Source organism: Vipera berus, assembly GCF_964194415.1.
Source record: "Vipera berus genome assembly, chromosome: 4".
Lineage (NCBI taxonomy): Eukaryota > Metazoa > Chordata > Lepidosauria > Squamata > Viperidae > Vipera > Vipera berus.
Window position 1 is genome coordinate 71,382,737 of NC_138206.1, and position 19,601 is coordinate 71,402,337.

General features: G+C 44.2%; 1 protein-coding gene across 1 annotated transcript in view; it reads left to right on the forward strand.

The window, feature by feature from the left end:
• Positions 1-479: 479 nt before the first annotated feature.
• Positions 480-19,601, forward strand: part of GPM6B (glycoprotein M6B) — a 226,866-nt gene continuing 207,744 nt past the window's right edge. The window contains exon 1 of the mRNA XM_081327050.1: positions 480-594. Within this exon, the coding sequence (XP_081183176.1) occupies positions 591-594 (4 nt within the window). The 5' untranslated portion in view covers positions 480-590. The remainder of the gene's footprint in view (positions 595-19,601) is intronic.

Here is a 19,601-nt window from a genome sequence, read left to right on the forward strand (position 1 = left end):
TTCGGATGCAGATTCCTGAACTTCACATTTTAAGTTCATTCATCCATTCATATGGCTTTCATTATGAATATTTTGGCTCCTTTGATCCTGGTTGACTGAACAAATGACAGAAACCTAGGTTCGCCCTTCGGGGTGATGGCGGTTGTGAAAGGGCAGATCTGAGGGCTCCTTTTTGACACATTTCTCCCGAACCAGTTTTGGCTTCTGATACACTAGAAGAGGCGCCCTTCCAATCCTTTTGCGCTTCCTCGAAACCCGGCTACTCAGGAAAAGAGGCGGCCGCGTTATCACAAACGGCAGTGCAACAGCAGCACCCGCGTCTCAGCCTTTCACAAAAGCGCGAAAAGAGACACTAATAGCCATTGCACCCCGGCCGCCTTCTCGATAGCTGCTCAGCGCAGACGCCGCCCCTTTGGCTGTGGCCGCTGAGGGAGGGACCCAGCCAGAGAGAGCTCGGACTTCGAGTGCTGATTTCTCGATTACGTTGGGCTCCTGCCGTCTCCTTTTCCAAAGCCGTGAAGTCGACTTCGCAAAGCAAACCCAGACTGCCGGCCTCCGGAGCCGAGCCATCTGTCCGCCTGCGAGAGACCATGGGTGAGTAGAGCACCGCAGCTGCGGTTCAGCTTTCCTCCGCCCCCAAAAACACTCCAAAACTTCTCCGGCTCCTATTCACCGTTAATTCTTGCCTTGGCTGGTGGTAGATTTGACTCTGGAACGAAGCGTAAGAGCCCCCACGTGGGTACCTTGACCAAGATAACGCATGTTACAGAAAGATCTGCTTAAGCCTCGGGTTTCCTTACACGTTTTTATCCGGATTGGCGAGACATCTTTTGGCTTGGTCGGCTGAAATAGGAGAGACTGTATATACATGTTCTTTGGTCATTGCGTTGGGCATTCCTTCTTTGGAGAGGGAAAAGGGGCTCTCTGACCACTGGAAAGAGATTGCAAGGATTTTCTCTTCGGTTGTAGTGTTAGAGACAAGGTGGAAGAATATCTAAGAGGTTGCTGGTTGAAGCACCCACTGAAGGTTGTACAATAGAAGGAGAACACCCAATTGCCCCAAAAGCTGTTTCTCCCTTAAGTCTGTGGAGTTCTAGATCCACTGTGCCTCTATTTGCTGCATATTTTCTTGCATCAGTAGAATCATATATCCTAGATGGTGCCCATGGTGCCCATAAAGCAGCCTTGGAGAAAGCGCAGTAAACTTAAACTAGATGGTTTCTATACTTGAGTTTGACCACTCTCCTGATTATTCCAGCCCCACTTTGCTTTTTCTTTTTGTCCATGTTTTTTTTTTGGGAAAGTTAGAACTACGTCCTTCAGTCTGGTTAGAACTGGAAAAAGGTGGTTAATAAAGTTAAGACTAAAGGCAGATGTATTTCAGAATAATAACTACCATACAGAACTAGGAATTTATAGTTGGCTATAAGTCATTTGTCTGGATTTGTGTACTTCTTGGATTTAAAAAATGCTTCATTAACTTGATCTTTGAAAGTTCGGGAGTTTCCGAGTGAATAGGATCACAGCTCTTTGTAGAACTGAAGTACCACATCTTTCCTTCTCATATTAACATTAAGCCATTGTTAAAGCATTTGGGTTATTACAATAGCTTCTCTGAAGCTTAGCATTTACACTGAAACAATATTGCAAAGATGGTGCTAATTTATTCCAGCTGTAGTCAAAAATTTCAGAGATCTCTTGGATAGAATGAATTAGACATGCTAAAAGTTCTCTATGGCACACATAACCTTAATACTTGTGCAGTGAGCAAAGTTTTTTAATGTATAATTAGACACAACTTAAGTTGTGCATGTGTTTGTATGTGCACTAATGTTTGTGTGTGTAATTAAAGAAATATCAACAGCTCATAATTGTGGTAACTGATTTGAATTTATTAAGGCCTGCTTGCTCTTTTGTTCGGGAATGGAGAGAGAAAATAAGTCACAATGTCAGTTGTCCAGCTAGCGAATCCAAGAAAGGAGCTCCTGGGACATAATTCTTCCCAAAAGTAACACTTTTACTGAATACACTACATTGGTACAAAACAAGCAAAATCAGCTCTGAATTTCCCACTTGAATGTCCACATAATTAAACCTGAATTCCCCCTTTGACCATTTGCAAAATCCAATCACATATGCTCCTTTTGTTATGGGAACTGCCTGGACAGCATGACCTTGAAGGGAAAAGCAGGGTCTCATGATTTGCAGATGGAACAGAGAGGAACGGGCAGGATGAACATGAGACAGAGCTCAGGCGATGAGCAAGGGCTTCCCCCTCCTGATCCTAGAGCACGGAGAGTAGAGAGAAGGAGGGAACAACAAAGGCAGGCCTGACTACTCAGGAGGAGAACACCCCACCCCTCTCCACAAGGCACACCTGGGGACTGAGACTTAAAGGAGAGCTATGGGGAGGGGGCATTTGTTGGGAACAAACCTGAATTATTGGAGGGTTATGTGCCGTTGCTGACATTGGAAACAACTCTGGTCTCTTGTTCTGTGTTGTGATTTCTACTTGTAAACCCTGAAACTCTGACCATTGGACTGGCTGACAAACTTGATTTGGTACTCCAAACCTCAGTTTGAATTTTTGGCTTCTCTTCTGAAACTACTTAAGCAAGCTTGTATTTCCACAGACTCGTTAGATTTTGATGTATGTTCCTTTCTTTGTTATCTACTTGACCTTAAGTAAATTGCTGTTCTAATCTAAAAAACTTTTGAAACTACTTGCAGCCAGAGGCTGCTGAAGGTGTGTGTGTATCATTACTTGTTCTGGGACTTGCCAGGAATGTGGGAGTATTTGGGGAACATTTGGAGCAATAAAGGGGCGGTTTGAACTGCCAGCTGACTGTGTTGCCTCTGTGCCGTGCCCTGACTCATCACAAACTGCCTCTCAGTCCATCCATTCTTCCAGTGTGGTGGAAGTCGAGGTCCCGGGGGGAGGGGAAGCTCTGGCATGGATATGAACTCAACATCCATAGCCACCTTAAAAGGGATAAGTCCTGTGCTGCTATGCACTGAGTTATTGTAGGCTACCTCAGCAAACAGGAGCAGCTCAGCCCAGTTAGTTTGTTGATAATTTACATAACATCTTAGGTATTGCTCCACTATTGAGTTTGTTTGTTTTGTTCCCGTTAGTATTGTGATAATAAGTGGAGCTAAGCCCCTGGGAAGAGCCAATCAGGCTCATGAACTCCCACCAGAACTTTGCAGTAAACTGCACCCCCCCATTCTGAAATAATCCTCTTTGGGATCCCATATAGTCTGTAAATGTGTGGCACAAACAATTTTGCTAGGAGTCAGGCTGAGGGGAGCTTTGGAAAAGGTATGGAATGTGCCTGCTTGAAGAACAGGTAAACAACGGTCCATATTACAGTGTTCCCACCACTTTCTGGCAGCTCAACTATGAAGTCCATGGCTATCTCTTCCCATGGCAGGGTTGATTGGCTACTGGCTGCAACAATCCAGGGGTTTTCCCAGGCAATCGCTTCATAGATGTGCATACAGGGCAACTCACCACATAGGATTCTATGTCCTTCTTCATCCTTGGCCACCAAAATTGCCTTTTTATAAGATGCAGGGTATTTACATATCTGAAGTGCCCCACTGACTTTGCATTGTGACTCCTTTGTACGACTATGGTTCTCTGGCTTGCTGGGACCTACACTTTACTCCCATTCCATGCTAAACCTTGCTTCAGCATCAAGTTTCTCTTATGCTTTTGGAACCATCATTCCTTCCCAGGGCTTCTCCTAGTCACTGGATCAGTGAGTCTCCTCCTGATTGAGGGGGTTCCTTCTGTGGCTGTCTCACAGTGTGCCGGTGCCACAAGTTGCTGAGATGGGATGATAGAGTTAACTATCTCTACCCTAGTGCTCTTATATTGAGGCAGGCATGAGAGGGCATTGGCGAGGAAGTTTTTATCCCCTGGGAAATAATGTAAGGTGAAGTTGAACTAGTTTAAGTATTGAGTCCATTGCACTTGCTTAGGGGACAGTTTCCTTGGGGCCTTCACTGCTTACAGATTCTTGTGGTCAGTCCAAACTTTGGACTGGATTTTGCTTCCCTCTAAAAACTGTCTCCAGGTGAGGAGGGCCCAGCAGACAGCATAAGTCTCCTTTTCCCAGATCACTCACTGCCTCTCAGCATCAGACAGTTTCGAAGACATATAGGCACAAGGTTGCAGCTCTCCCCTTCCATTTATCTGCATTAAGACTGCCCCCATGGCCACATTACTGGCATCTGCCTGGATCACAAACGGCTTGTCTGGGTGCAGGTGTTTTAATATTGGCTCAATGGCAAAAAGTCTCTTTAGTTTTTCAAAAGCCACTTGGCAAGTGACAGTCCAGTTCAAGGGTTGACTAGGTCTGGGCTTCATCCCCTTTCCCATTTTTTCATGATGGGTAGGGCTATCTGTGTGAATGTGGGAATGAACTGCCTATAGAGGTTTGCAAACGCCGAGAAACTGCAGTTGCCTTCTGGTCCATGGGGCCTTCCATTCTAATATTGCCCTCACCTTTCCCGGGTCCATTTCTACTCCCTCTCTAGAGATTGGTAACCTAAATAGTCTAGACTGGTTTTGCAGAAGTCACATTTGGATAACTTCATGTACAGCTTTAGCAGCTTCTCTAGCACAGCTCTAACTAGCTTTATGTGTTCGTCCATGGTCTCAGTATAGATTAAAATATCATCCAAGTACACCAGCACCTCTTTATACAGGTGTTCATGTAGGACTTTATTAGTTGCATGAACACGGGGTACCCCTTGCAGTACAAACAACATTGCTTGAAATTGATAGCACCCCAAGAGACTGTTGAATGCAGTCTTCCACTCATCTCCTTCCCTAATTCACACTCAGTAGTACGCTTCCCTCAAATCCAGCTTGGTTAAAATCTTTCCCTTGGACAAATAACCCAACATATCCTTCATTAGGGGAAGGGTCTACATGTTCTCCATGCAAATGGCATTTATCCCCCTATAATCCATGCACATTCTCAGGGACCCATTTTTCTTTTCTCTGAAAAGTATAGGGGCTGCCACCCTCAATTTGGCTGGTTCGATGAAGCCCCTGGCTACTGTTCTGTACCAGCCTGCTACTGGCCCTGCAGAAAAGGCAGGGACAACCCCTTTTACAAGAAGGCAAGAGGCTGGAATTAAGCCTGCCAAAGTTATTGATACAAAAACAAACGGAACAAGACATGAACCAAGAAACAGGAGCTTTTCAAGCGGTTGCCTTCAGCAAACCAGCCCTCCCATGCATTCCCCTTTTATACAGTTCAGGGCGTGGCTTCTCTCTGCCTCCTTCCGAGGTGCCCCATTGCCTTCCTCTGTTTACTCCTGATTGACTGCCTCCTGCGTCGGGCGTCCTTGAACAGGGCCAGCTGTGGGTCATCTTCATCCACACTGTCAGGCTCACACAGGCTCTCTTCAACCCCCTCAGCAAGCTCTTCAACACCCCCCTCCTCCTCTGAGTCGTCCGACCCAACTGCCGAACCCACAGGCTGACCCTGAATCACAACAGCTACGTTCTTATCTATGAATCCGCTAAGCTCCTCCATCTCTCTAGATATCATGAATGGTTCTAACCCCTCACCCTCAGCACATTAGCCAGTTCCACTTTCGCCTCTCTAATTTCAGGCTCGGGGCTGGTACTTGGGGCTTTCCTCAGTACTTGTTGCTTAGCCACCCCTTTTTTCATGCACCACTTGCCATCACCACAGTCTACTGCCGGGTTCCACTTTTTCAGCCAGACTACTCCCAGAATCATAGTCTCTGTCATTCCTGGGGCTGCAATGAAGTGGATAGTCTCTACATTCCTCCCAATCCTTAGGCTCACTGGTTCCATCAAGCAGGTTGTGGCACTCCCCCAGGAGGGAACTGTCTAGCTGTTGAAATCCCATGACTCACCTTAGTTTCCTGAGTCTCAGCCCCCAAGCTGATCAGGCACCAGGTGCAACCTGAGTCTAATAGGGCTGTGAGAATATTTTATATTCCCAAGTAGGGCACCAGGATCTCTACCAGGCCAGTCATTGGGGTGATGGTGCCACATACCATTGGGTAAATTTCCCCCTCACTGTCACTCTCATAAAAGACCAAGCCAGGTTTATCAGAGGTTGGAGTTCCCTCCCCTTTGCTGGATGGGGAAGAGACCTCCACAACCTACTCTTTGACTTGTGTCTTCTCCTCTGGCTTTGTCGATAGTTTTTTCCTCTTTGGATGGGTTGGGGTCCACAATTTATTTTATTTATTTATTTATTTACAATGCAGATGCTGGATGCAGAGTTGGGCAGTTGGCCCCTTGATGGCCCTACTCACATTGGCAGCAGGCTCCTGGGATTCAGCGGTGTTTCTCCCTGGACCTGGCGGTTTACCTCCCTTCCCCCCTTGGGCTGCAGAGTGCCTTTGGCTACTTGGCGAGGCCAGCTCTCATGGGCAGCATCAGATTTAGCTCCATGTTAGTGGCTAGCTGGTATCATGCCCTGAGATTATTAGGCACTCCCCGAGATAGGTAGTTCCTGATTCAGCATGTCCTGGAACTGGTGGACCATGAGGGGCTCAGGCCATTCTCTTAAGTGGGCCACCAGACTGCAAAACTCTTGAATGTACTTTGCAACCATCTGCTTACTTTGCTGAATGGAGCAGATATAGGCCTCTACCCAACAGGTCTCTGTGGGATCCTCAAATCAGTACCGCAGCATCTGCGTGAGGGTGCTCAGGGGCCCCTTCATCATATAGAGACACCAGTCATTCCATGGCATCCCCCTCCAGGTTTGAGGTGACTGCACCCACATGGGAAATCTCATCAGGGTGTGCCATACCATACCACTCCAAGTAATTCCACATCTGAGTCAGGAAGTAGGCTAACTTCTCAGGCTGGCCCTCAAACTTTGCCCTGAAGTGGGGAGGCTCCCTGTCTTGCCGCACCAGTGCATAGCCTGGTGGCAGCCCCACCACCTGTGGGGCCACCTGTGCAGGGGCTCCTGTCACCACAGGAAGTGGAGAGGCTTGCCCTGGCCCTGTTGGAGGGGGGACTGCCATTGCCCCTTGTTGTGTGGGTCCCATTGCACATGTCAGGCTTGACACCATTGGCTGCTGCAGAGGGAAGGATGGGGCAATAAGCTGCTTGGCAATTCCCATCCTGGTTTCCGTCATCACTGATCTCAACGAGGTGGAAGCTCAGACCTCCAGCTCACTGAACTTCTCTCTGAGGTGTTCTAGTGAGGGACTGTGGGTAGTGATTGGGACCTCCACTCCACTGGCTCTTCCCACTCAGCTGCTCTCCTGGCTTCCCATTTGCTTCCCTAGACCTCTGTGACTCTGGGGGTGACAAGTATTCTGCCTCCACTGCCTTCTTCATGTTGCTTTGGCCCAGAGTAAGGGGCTCCCAATGCCGCCTCTCCTCTGTGTGCGGGTGACTGCTCCAATTTCTCAGCTCTCTGCTTGGGGTGCACATTGCTTGGCTGTTCTGCAGGTTCCACTTGGGCTGCTGTTGGTGCCCTTCAGAGTGGGGCTTCTCAGCTTTGCCCCATCATCCGTCTGCTTGTTGGCTGCTGACATCCCAAAATCTCAGCTCTCCTGCCAGGGACCAGGTAGGCTGAAGTAAACAGAGCTGATTTAATGTCAGTTATCCAGGTAGCAAATCCAAGAAAGGAACTTCTGGGACATAGCTCTTCCCAAAAGTAACACTTTTATTGAATACACTACTTTGGTACAAAAGAAGCAAAACCAGCTCTGAATTTCCCACTTGAATGTCCACATAATTAAACTTGAATTCCCCCTTTTGCTGTCCCTTTCAGTCCATTGTGATGTCCAATCACATATGCTCCTTTTGTTATGGGAACTGCCTGGACTGTTCAAACACCTGTGCGTGACCTTGAAGGGAGGAGTAGGGTCTCACAATTTGCAGATGGATTCTTGGCATTCCATTCCCACCCCATGCAATTCAACCACCCCCCTCCTGATTGTTGTCAAGTTGAGAACGGAGAAAAAATTAGCTGAAAAGTGAATCACTCTTGACACTTAGTTACTCTGCTTATTTACTGTATGGTTAACCTAGTGGCTTACACACAATCTGAAATATAAATTATAGGAAAAAATAGTTCATAGAGCCAAGTTGTATACCATTATTCAGATTTCTATAGGTAGTCTACCAAGTTACTAAATGATGGATTGATGTTCTGTTTTGTTTATAGACATTTCTTTGAACAAATAATTTATTAGTTGAGAATAATGATATCTGGGATTTTCTAGCTAGAATATTTCTTATTTGTAGACTGTTTTAGCTTTACAAAGTTCAGAATTTGAAAGAGGTCAGAGCTCAACATATTTGGGATTCAACTTACAACTTGTCTGAATTTCTATCATATAGTTTGTTTACAATAATTTTGCTTAGTTTATAACGTTATAAGTCAGACAGAAAGGCGGTGCAAAGAGTGGTGAGGATGGCTGAAAAGACCAGAGAGTGCAGCAACCCGGTGAATCAGCTTCAGAATTCATAACGGGCCTGAGGCAGGCCACTCACCTATGCAAATTCTCAAACTTAGAAGAGAGACTATGAGACCGGCTTGTCTGCGGCCTACGGAACCAAATGCTTCAACAGAGACTCTTTGCCAGAACGAACTTAACGTTTTCAGAAGCACAAGACGAAGTAATGGCTGACGAAGCCGCTGGGAGCGCAGTTCAAACAGTACAGCCCACCAAAATGACAAAGCATGAAGAAATGGTCCACAACAAGGATGCCAAACGCACTGAAGAATCTTCCGAGGAAGAAGAGCCTGAAATCAACAGACTCCAAAAGCAACCCAATGCACAACACCACAACAGCCAGCAGCAAGAGAACACTTACAAGGCAGTTCTCTTTCCTAGATGTAAAGGGTGCAGTGGCAACCATTTTTGCGCCGATTGCAGATTCCGATCAGCCACATGCAGAGCTTGCAGAAGGACAGGCCACATCACAGTGGTTTGCAGAGTCCTCCAGAGAGACCGGCCACCCAAACACCAGTCGGAAGAACCGACTAGGAGAGGTACTGGGGCCCAGGGTCCGCTTAGTGTGGGGTTTTTCAGAAGCCGTAGAAGCGTGTGCTGCACCAGGACCTGACGTCCCCTCAAACCTAAACTCAGACTCTTGGTAGAGCTACAAGGACTTCCATGTAAGATGGAATTGGACTCTGGCTCTGCAGTCTCAATTATTTCTCAAGACACTTTTAACTTCGTGTGAAGGCGCAGTAACAATTGGGCCAAACTAAGGCCCTCAGACATAATCCTAACTGACTTTCAAAATGCTCAAGTTAAAGTTAAGGGAGAAGCCACTTTGATGGTAAAATTTAAGGGGTTTTATGGGCACCTGGATGTCATAGTAGTAGGGGGCCAGAGAACGAGTCTCATTGGACTCGATTGGTTTGATGCCTTAGGTATTCAGATTACTGGTATCAACCGGACAAAAACTGTAGACCTTGCGTCAGTATGTGAGGACTATGCAGATGTTTTTGATTCAGCCCTAGGAACATACACAGGCCCACCTATCTCATTTAAGCTAGATCCCAATGTAGTTCCAATCAGGGTTAAGCCTTGTAGGGTCCCCTTTGCCTTAAAACATAAAATTGATTCAGATATAGATAAGCTTGTAGAACAGGGCGTTTTACAGCCTGTTGATGGTGGGGAGTGAGAAACTCCTATAGTCACTCCACCTAAAGCCAACAGGGAAATTTGCATTTGTGCTGACTATAAATGCACTCTAAATAAAGCCCTCAAGCAACACGCTTACTCAGTACCTGTAGTCAACCACATTTTAGCCTCTTTGCAAGGGGGTACTATCTTTGCTAAACTTGATTTAGCACAGGCCTATCAGCAATTGCTGGTTAATGAGACCACAGCGGCAGCTCTGACGATCGTGACTCACAGGGGGGCTTTCAAAGTTAAACGCTTACAGTTTGGAGTCAGTGTTGCACCTGGCATTTTCCAGGGGATCATGGAGTATACACTTAAGAGTATTCAGGGTGTCTGCCCTTATTTTGATGATGTTCTTATTGCAGGGGAATCCCCAGAAGTGCTAGCCAGTAGGCTCAGGGCTGTTTTGCAGAGGCTTTGCGAAGCAGGCCTCAAATTAAAAAAGAGCAAGTGTAGTATTGGGGTTCCTTCAACAGAATTCCTGGGTTTCCAAATTGATGCTAACCTTGCTGATTCTAAAGTGAAGGCCATTAAAATGGCTCCTAGGCCCAAATCCAAAGGAGAGCTACAAGCATTCTTGGGCCTCCTAAACGTGTATCACAGATTTCTACCTCATAAGGCCGCACTAGCAGAGCCCCTCCACAGGCTTCTAGATAAGAAAGCTCCATGGAAATGGACTAACTTACATGAAAAAAGTTTCCAGGACTTAAAAGCACTATTGTCAGAAAAGTCCACTGTAACTCATTACAAAGAGTCTAAACCAGTATGTCTTGCATGCGATGCATCTCCCTATGGGGTGGGGGCAGTTTTAAGTCACGTAGAAAAAAAATGGAACACAGGTTCCTATAGCATTTTATTCAAGGACATTGTCCTCTGCTGAGCGCAACTATGCTCAGATTGACAAAGAGGCCCTAGCCATCGTTGCTGGAATAAAAAAAGTCCATGACTATTTATATGGCAGGGGCTTCACGGTCTTTACAGACCACAAACCTCTATTGGGACTTTTCACAACAGACAAACAAACCCCCCACATACTGTCACCAAGAATGCTGAGATATGGTCTATTTTTCTATCTGCATACACTTTTAAATTGATTCATAAACCGAGTAAAGAAATGGGCCATGCTGATGGCCTCAGCAGACTACCACTGCCACTAATGGAACCAGATCCAGCTCCAGCTGCTAGAATTCTGTCCATACAGGATCTACCGGAATTCCCCCTCCATGCGGGGGACATTGCTGCTGAAATGCCACAGATAGAACACTTAGTAGAGTATTGTCATGGGTATACATGGGTTGGTTGGATAAAATCCCAGGTTCTGAATTTCAGAACTATTTTGTCAGAAGGCATGAGTTATCTGCCCACAAGGGGTGCATTTTATGGGGAAACAGAGTCATAATTCCCTCCTCCCTAAGAGACAGGGTTTTACAGTCATTACATGAAGGCCATCCAGGCATTGTCAGAATGAAAGCTTTAGCTAGAAGCTACCTTTGGTGGCCTGGCCTTGATAAGGACATTGAGGCACAAGTCCATGGTTATTATACATGCCAGCAATTGAGGCTTGAAATGCTACAGGCTCCAGTTCACAGGTGAGAGGAAACGCACACTCCCTGGTCTAGGATTCACATAGACTACGCTGGGCCCTTTCAGGGACAGCTCTTCCTTATAGTAGTGGATAGCCACTCCAAATGGCTGGAAGTAATTCCAGTTCCTAACATGACTACTGCTAGGACCATCCAGGTTCTGAGAAAACTCTTTGCCACACATGGGCTGCCAGATGTCTTAGTTTCAGACAATGGGGCCCAATTCACTGCTGCTGAATTTCAGGCCTTCCTTAGAGCTAATCTCATCAGACATGCAACATCTGCGCCTTTTCATCCATCTTCTAAGCTGAATGCATGGTGAGGACAATGAAGGAATCACTTAAACGCATTGTAACAGGTGACTGGCATCACAGATTGGCAGATTTTCTACTCTGCCAGCATTCTACACCCTGCACTGCTACAGGCAAAAGTCCTGCAGAACTACGTTGGGGGAGGCATTTGATCATAAACTGGTCAGGTTGCATCCAGACAGAGTGGCAGCAGAAGCCTCTCGACCAAAACCCCCTAGGGAGCTGCAAATGGGCAATTGGGTTTGGACCAGGAACTATGGTCATGGGAATCTGTGGGTTCCTGGTCAAATTACCAAAGCATCCGGGCCCCTGTCTTAAGAAGTGGGGTTGGAGGGAGGGCGAGTTGTCAGACGTCACATTGATCAACTCAGAAAATGGTTTCCAGAACGGCCACTAAGTGAGGACTGCATCATAAGTCCCTCCCAAGGTCCTCAAACCTGTGCCCAAGCCAGTCCTCACATGGACTCTCAGGACTTTTCCTTCATAACTGAGGAGGAACCAGAGCGAGAAGTGGGGAGTCCAGGAATGCAACATGGATCCCCTGAAGGAGTAAGCCAACCGGACTTCAGCAACCGCTGTGCCTACTCTGCTGATCAGTCGGACTCTGGGGTGAGCCAACCTGGAGAGGCCAGCCAGAGAGCATCTAATCCCCTTGACTCAGGAGCACCAAGGGACACAGGTCTACCCAGCCCACTGGGTAAGCTGGTAGACCACAAAGTGACTGGAACTCCAAGACGTTCTACTAGGGCACACAAGCCTGCTTCATATCTTGCTGATTACGTTGTAAAATAAAGAGCTATAATATTGTTGTATCCAGCTTGCCACTGTTCTACAGAAACTAGCGTTATGATGTTAACTGTCTGGTGTACTGTCAATGAAGGCATATTCATTCAGGTGCTATGATGTAACTGTCTAGTGTGTCTAGTGTGCTGTCAATGAAGCCTATTCATTCAGACATTGTTTAATAACATCGTAACCTATATGGTTTTTTTCCCTATTACTATTATTTAAGTTGTTTTGATAATGAGTCTTGATAATTGCATTAAGACTAACTTGTGTTAATATTGTCTGATCTAAGAGGGGAGGGGTGTTATGTACTGGGCTCAGTAGTAATACCATGTGGGTTGCTGGAGCAGCTAACGGCTCTCCAGCAACCCAGACTACAAGTCTCCAGTGCTACTATTGGCTATCCCTAGGCAGCAATGGTTGCTTCAAACCTATTGGCTGCCACCTAGGGGCTAGACTATATATTGCGGCTAGTTGCAGCCATTTTCCCCAGTACAGATTCTGCAAGAAATAATCCATGGGTTTTCCTGTACTCATTTACCTTGTCTTCATTCCTGTGCCAAAGAACCCGTTACACAACAGGATAGTTGCCGAGTGGGGAGTGGCCTGGCTGTGGAGGCCTTCAGGTTAGCAGGGGCATGGGGCAGCTCCACCCCCCTACCTGCCTTGACTCACCAGTGCAAAGAGTGCTCTCCTGCCCCATTGCAACCATGAGCAACTAAATGGTGGGATGAAGTGGGCAGGCTCTTAACTAGGGCTTATTTTGGGGGCTAGGGCTTATATTAGGCACACACTAAAAATCATGCTATGGCTTATTTTCTGGGTGGGTCTTAATTTGTGGGGAAACACAGTATGCATAAGATTGAAGTTTAAGAACCAAAATCATTATTGTTTCAAAAAAAACCACATCAATGCTAATAATCATTTTCTGATGAGTAGTGTTTATGTAGTGACAGAGGTCAAGTGTAAATTTCAGAGTGTTTAGCCTTCAACTAAGTATTACAGCTACAATAAGTGAGCTTAGCATGTTAAGTAAATCCAGCCATTTCTTCTGTTGTTTAACAAGGGCTTTTCAACCTTTTTAGAGATTGTACCACTTTTAGGACATGACAATATTCGAGTACCGCCAGTGCTTAGCAAGGTGTCAAAAACTTGATGACTAAAAAAAGGGGGGATTTTGGGTTTTATTGTTAGATTCATTTGTTATAGAAATGGCTAGTTTACAATATTATGGAAAAGTAAAAAAATTGAGGTTCAATGTTAATACTTCCTTCTATTGCAACAGAGAAAGTCAGAAGTCAATGCCTTTTCTTTTTCCCTTCTCCCCCTTACTTTTTGCTAATTCAGGGATCACTCCCCTTTCCTTTTAGCATGGTCCAAGCTCTCTGTTTCCACCCACGATGGGCAGGCTTTCTTTCTCACTGCATGCGCTTCTCCGGGATTGTTTTCTTGCGTGGCTTTGAGGTAGCAGCTGAGTGAGTTTCTTTTTTTTATTGAAAAGTTTTCAATACATTTTATCTTTAACAACCCCTCCCCCCCGCCCCCTACCCAACCCTTGCTAACCCTCCCCCCTCCCCTTCCCCCCTCCCCATCCCCGACTTCCCAGAGCTAAATACAAGGTATAAAAATAAAAACAATCATAAACAACCCTATGCTAACAACAATAAACTATTAAGTCTATCGCACTCTAGCTCATATAAAATGACTACAAGCAATACTATTATCACATCACAACTTATGCAAATTCTAAATGAAACTTTTTGGTCCCATATTTGTTCTGGATATAATCAATCCACTTTTTCCACTCCATAATATAACGTTGTTGCGAATGGTCTTTCAAGTAAGCCGATATCTTTGCCATTTCCGCCAGGTCAGAAACTTTTAAAGTCCATTCTTCTATGGTCGGCAGTTCCTCCTTCTTCCAATATTGACCTACTAGAAGTCTTGCTGCCGTAATTAAATTCAACATCAACTTAGTGTCCACAACAGTAGTATCCGTAATTATGCCCAATAAAAACAATTGCGGACAAAACTTTATCCTTTGCTTAAATATCTTCTGCATATTCCACCAAATTTTAATCCAAAAAGCTTTAACCTTTTTACAGGTCCACCAGATATGGAAATACGTTGCATCTTCACCACCACATCTCCAACATTTAGGTTGATAGTTCGGATACATACTTGCAAGCTTTTTAGGATCTAAATGCCACCTATAAAACATTTTATAAAAGTTCTCTCTTAAATTTTGAGCTTGCGTAAATTTTACGTTCCTCACCCAGATCTTTTCCCAAGTGTCCATTGTAATAACTTCTTGAATATTCTGAGCCCACTTTATCATACAATCTTTAACAAGTTCTGTTTCTGAGTCAATTTCTATCAATGCAAGATATATCCGTTGGATATGTGCTGGACCCTGACTGAGTGAGTTTCAATTGCCAGGCATGGCAACTCGATGCTGTGGATTCGCTGCACTGCAAAGGTTGGATCAGATCTCTCTCGCACAGGCACACACACAGGTTAGATCAAATCTCTCTCACACACAGGCACAAACAGAGGTTGGTTCAAATCTCTCTGTCTCTCTCAGAGGCACACATGCAGAGGTTGGATTGGATCTCTGTCTCTCTTTCTCTCTCTCTGTCTATCTCTCTCTCTCTCTCTCTCTCTCTCACACACACACACACACACACACACACACACACACACACACAGGCCCCTGAGCTCTTGGCTTGCTAAACCTCACTTGGACAGAACGTCAGCACCCAGTATACACCAGGCTGAAGAGGAGCCCTCCCTTAAGCCAATCACCAAACTGGGTGGAGCCCTCCAGTAAGCCAAAACCAATGGGCGGTGCTTCCCTCTCCTTTCAGAATGGGGAGCTGCTGAGAAAGTAAATAAGCAAAACTTTTGCAAGAAAACAGTCCTGGAGAAGAACATGCAATAAGAAAGAAAGCCTGCCCCTCGTGGGTGGAAATAGGTAAATGAGGAGGTGGTAGTGGAAGGAAGAGGGTGGGATTAGGCTTGCGTGCTGGGCAGGCCAGGAGAGAACTGAATCGCCTAGGCTTTGAGGTAGAATTGAAAAGAAGCACGGGGAGCTTGGACCGTGCTGAAGGAAAAGGGGAGTGACCCCTGAATTAGAACCTTTCTAGTCAAGGGACAGTGTAAAAGCTGAAACCACATTCCCTACTCACCTGGACTACCGGTAAATGGCTTTGATGTGGTAACAGTGTCTTTTACCTCATTGGTACCATGCAAAACTCCGTCCGAGTTCCTGTCCCTCCTCCCCTAGCCCCACCTTGGCTCCCTCATATCCCATGTGAGAGACATCAAAGTGGCCACACCCATCCCCCACCCCCAGCTTACTTTTGGGGTAGGGCTTATATTAGGCCCACCCCAAAAAATCAAACTAAGTCTTAGGTAGGTCTTATTTTTGGGGAAACACAGTAGTGACAGCTAAAACATCTTTCCCTTATTATGCCCAAAGTTCCACAGGTTAGACTGTATATACTGAATGAATGAATAAATGAATAAAACAAACAAAGAAAAGTAACTATTGGAACCATCTGGATGCTTAATTGTAGCAGCGTAGTGGGAATAGGTAAATGAAAGAGCTCCAATCTTCCTGGTTATGCTTTCTCATTAAAGAGCAGCAGCATGCTAGGGAAAAATGACCAATTTCATTTTCATTCATTTGGCCATAGGGAAAGAACTAGAATAAGATTCAGCAGGGAGTTTATTGAGCAGTCTGTTGGGGACAGTCTGTTTCTCTTTTATCTCAACCTTTCTTATATTATTGTTGGGGAGAAGGATAATGAGTTGAAAGCCCCTTGTAAGTATGTTCAGGAGCAAAAACATAACACAGTACAAATAACAAATAATAAATGGGCGATGGCATCTCTACTAAATATATTGAATAATCCCTTTTATAGGTGACAGGCTGCTTATAAAAGCTATATAGACAAATGGAAATGAGAGATGATGAAGGAGCAGGTTCTAAATGTATGCCCTTTTGTGTGACTCCCTGCTGATTTTTTTTCCAAGGAGTCAGTGGTCAAGGATGAAAAAAAAAGTTCTTTCTGTTTTCTTCTTATGATGTGGTAGGAAGATTTTGTGCCCAGAGAACAGTTGGAGCTGGCTAATTTCTTGTATGTTCCTTATTTTCAATTTCTCAACTCCGTTTTCAGAGAGAACCCTGTTACGTACATGGGAAAGAGCCTCATAGCCAGATTTTTTTGGCATGAATGTTTCTGAACTGAATAGGTCTTCAACCAGCAGGACACTCTGGTTTTCATAAGGGAAGAGGAAATAAGGCCATTTCTCTCTCTCCCTACCATTTTAAACTGCATGGTTAGAAAATACTAAGGCAACAGTGATCATCAGTTGTTTGAATAGTGTCTCCTTTTCTGAGAAGATTATGCATGCTTTCAAGCAGTACTTTGAGAAGAGAATTTTGGCATTTAGTTCAATGGGCCTTGCTTTCAAGTCCAAGCTCTGCCTTGCACTAACTCCACAGACAAGGATCAGATTCTGAAAACACATGGTTTTTTTTGCTTCCCCAGATGGGGACAGAGATGAATATGTGCCTAATTAATTATATTTTATTTATTTAATTAAAATGTTTTCTAAATAATGGGTTCCAGAACGGCATACAAAACTAACTAAATTAGTCGACATGATAACTATGTAGGAAAAATAATAATGTTGTTGACCTTCCACCATACTAGCTATCATAGCTAAATTTACACTGTTGATGAAAAATTAGTGCTGGGTGCTACTTTGAAACAGAGAAGTGAAGAATGTATTTTTACTGTCCGATATAAGGTTTGCTGTGTACAATTTGACCCAAGAAAAGAAAGACAATTGTCTTTGTGTTTCAACAGTGCTTTCTTCTTTTGAACAGCTAGAGACAAACCCTGAAAGAAAAACAATCCTCTTTCTTCCTATTGAGCTCTACAGTTTGGTTGAGCAGGATTAAAAACCCTTTATGAGCTACAATAATGGTCAAATCAGATTAGTACTGGTCATTATAACTGGCTACATTTCAATTAGAGGATCCTTTTAGACCACTCTTTCCTTCCTTCCTTCCTTCCTTCCTTCCTTCCTTCCTTCCTTCCTTCCTTCCTTCCTTCCTTCCTTCCTTCCTTCCTTCCTTCCTCTCTCTCTTTTTCTTCTCTCTCTATATTTGTATGTGTGTATTTATGTTGTTTTCTGAGTTGTGTGAAAATATTCATCTCTGTTCCTTTTACATGAAATAAATCCAGTATTTTTGATGTTCTATTGCCATTTTCATTTGTTCTACATAAATTATTTTCCACAGAAACATACAGGGATTAAATACATTATGAGTACAGGTAGTCCTCAATTTATGTTGCTAAGCCAGACATTTGTTAAGTGAGTTTTGCTCCATTTTATGCTTTTCTTGCCACAGCTGTTAAGTGAATCACTGCAGTTGTTAGGTTAGTATCATGGTTGCTAAGTGAATCTGGTTTCCCCATTGACTTTGTTTGTCAGAGGTTTGCAAAAGAGGATCACATGACTTTGATACACTGCCACAGTCATAAATATGAGTCAGTTGCCAAGCATTTTAATTTGGATCACATGACCATGCAGATGCCGCCACATTTGTAAGTGTGAAAAATGGTCATAAGTCAAGGAGTACATCTTTATGAAGCAGATGTACAGATTTATCTACTAAAATTCTTTTTTTCTTGATTACATTTATTTAACTACAGGTAATGCTTGACTTACAACAGTTCATTTAGTGACCGTTCAAAGTTACAATGGGACTGAAAAAGTGACTTATGACCATTTTTCACACTTATGACAGTTGCAGCATCCCCATGATCATGTGATCAAATTCAGACCCTTAGCAACTGACTCATATTTATGATAGTTGCAGTGTCCCAGGGTCTAATGATCACCTTTTGAGACCTGGCAAGCAAACTCAATAGGGAACAACTGGCAAGAAAGGTCATAAAATGGGCCAAGACTCACTTAACAAATGTCTTGTTTAGCAACATAAATTTTGGGATCAGTTGTAACTCAAGGACTACCTGTATTTTCAGTTTCTATGGCCATAGAGCAGTTAAAACATAAAATATCATTAATATCACAAGAAATACAAAAAGCAGCATGGATAGCAACTATTGCAACATATCCCAATCCCCAGTGGCATTATCAGGTCATCAGAGTCATCCAAAAGACTACTATGTTGGAGTTAATATAAGCTGTGTGGGGGATGGTGTTTTGAGAAATGAGCCCTTTGACAGAAAATTTTTTGTCTGCAAATTTTTTCCCCAAACTCTCAACATCTTTTTTGTGATATGGTGACCAAAATTGGCTGCAGTATTCCAGGTGTGGTTTTATTAGGGTTTTATAAAGCAGTACTAATACTTTGCGTGATCTTGATTCTATGCCTCTGTTTATACAACTCAGAAGTGTATTAGCTTTTTTGGTTGTTGCTGCACACTGCTGGCTCATAGTCAAGTGATTTTCCACTAGGACTCCAAGATCCCTCTCACAGTTCCTGTTTTTAAACCAGGTCTCTCCAAATCTGTATTTGTGCCTTTACTTTTTCCTGCCTAAATGTAAGACTTTGCTTTTCTCCACACTGAAACTCTTTTTGTTGGATAGGGGCCATTGTTCAAGTTTGTCAAGATCTTTTTGGATCCTGAGTTTGTTTTCTGGGCTGTTGGCTACTCCTGTCAGTTTGGTATCATCTGCAAATTTGATGAGTTTCCCTTCAATTCCCTCATCTAAGTCATTGATGAAGATATTGAAGAGTACTGGGCCTAAGACGGAACCTTGTTGTACCCCACTGCTTGCTTCTCTCCATGTGGATGTAGTGCCGTTGAGAATTACTTGTTGAGTACAGTTTACCAGTCAGCTACAGATCCATGTGATGGTGATGTTGTTTATTCCACCTTTTTTTAGCTTACCATGGAGTAGGTTGTAGTCTACCTTGTCAAATGCCTTATTGAAGTCTAAGTATACTGTGTCCATAGTATTTCGCTGGTCTATTAGTTTAGTCACTTTGTTGAAGAATGAAATAAGATTGGTTTGGCATGATCTGTTTTTAACAAACCCGTGTTGGCTACTAGTTATAACTTTGTTTGCTTCTAGTTGTTCACAGATATGTTTTTTGATTATCTTTTCTAGGATCTTCCCAGGTATTGATGTTAAACTGTAGTTTCCTGGGTCCATTTTTTCCCCTTTCTTGAAGATGGGGACCACATCAGCCCTTTTCTAATCCTCAGGAACT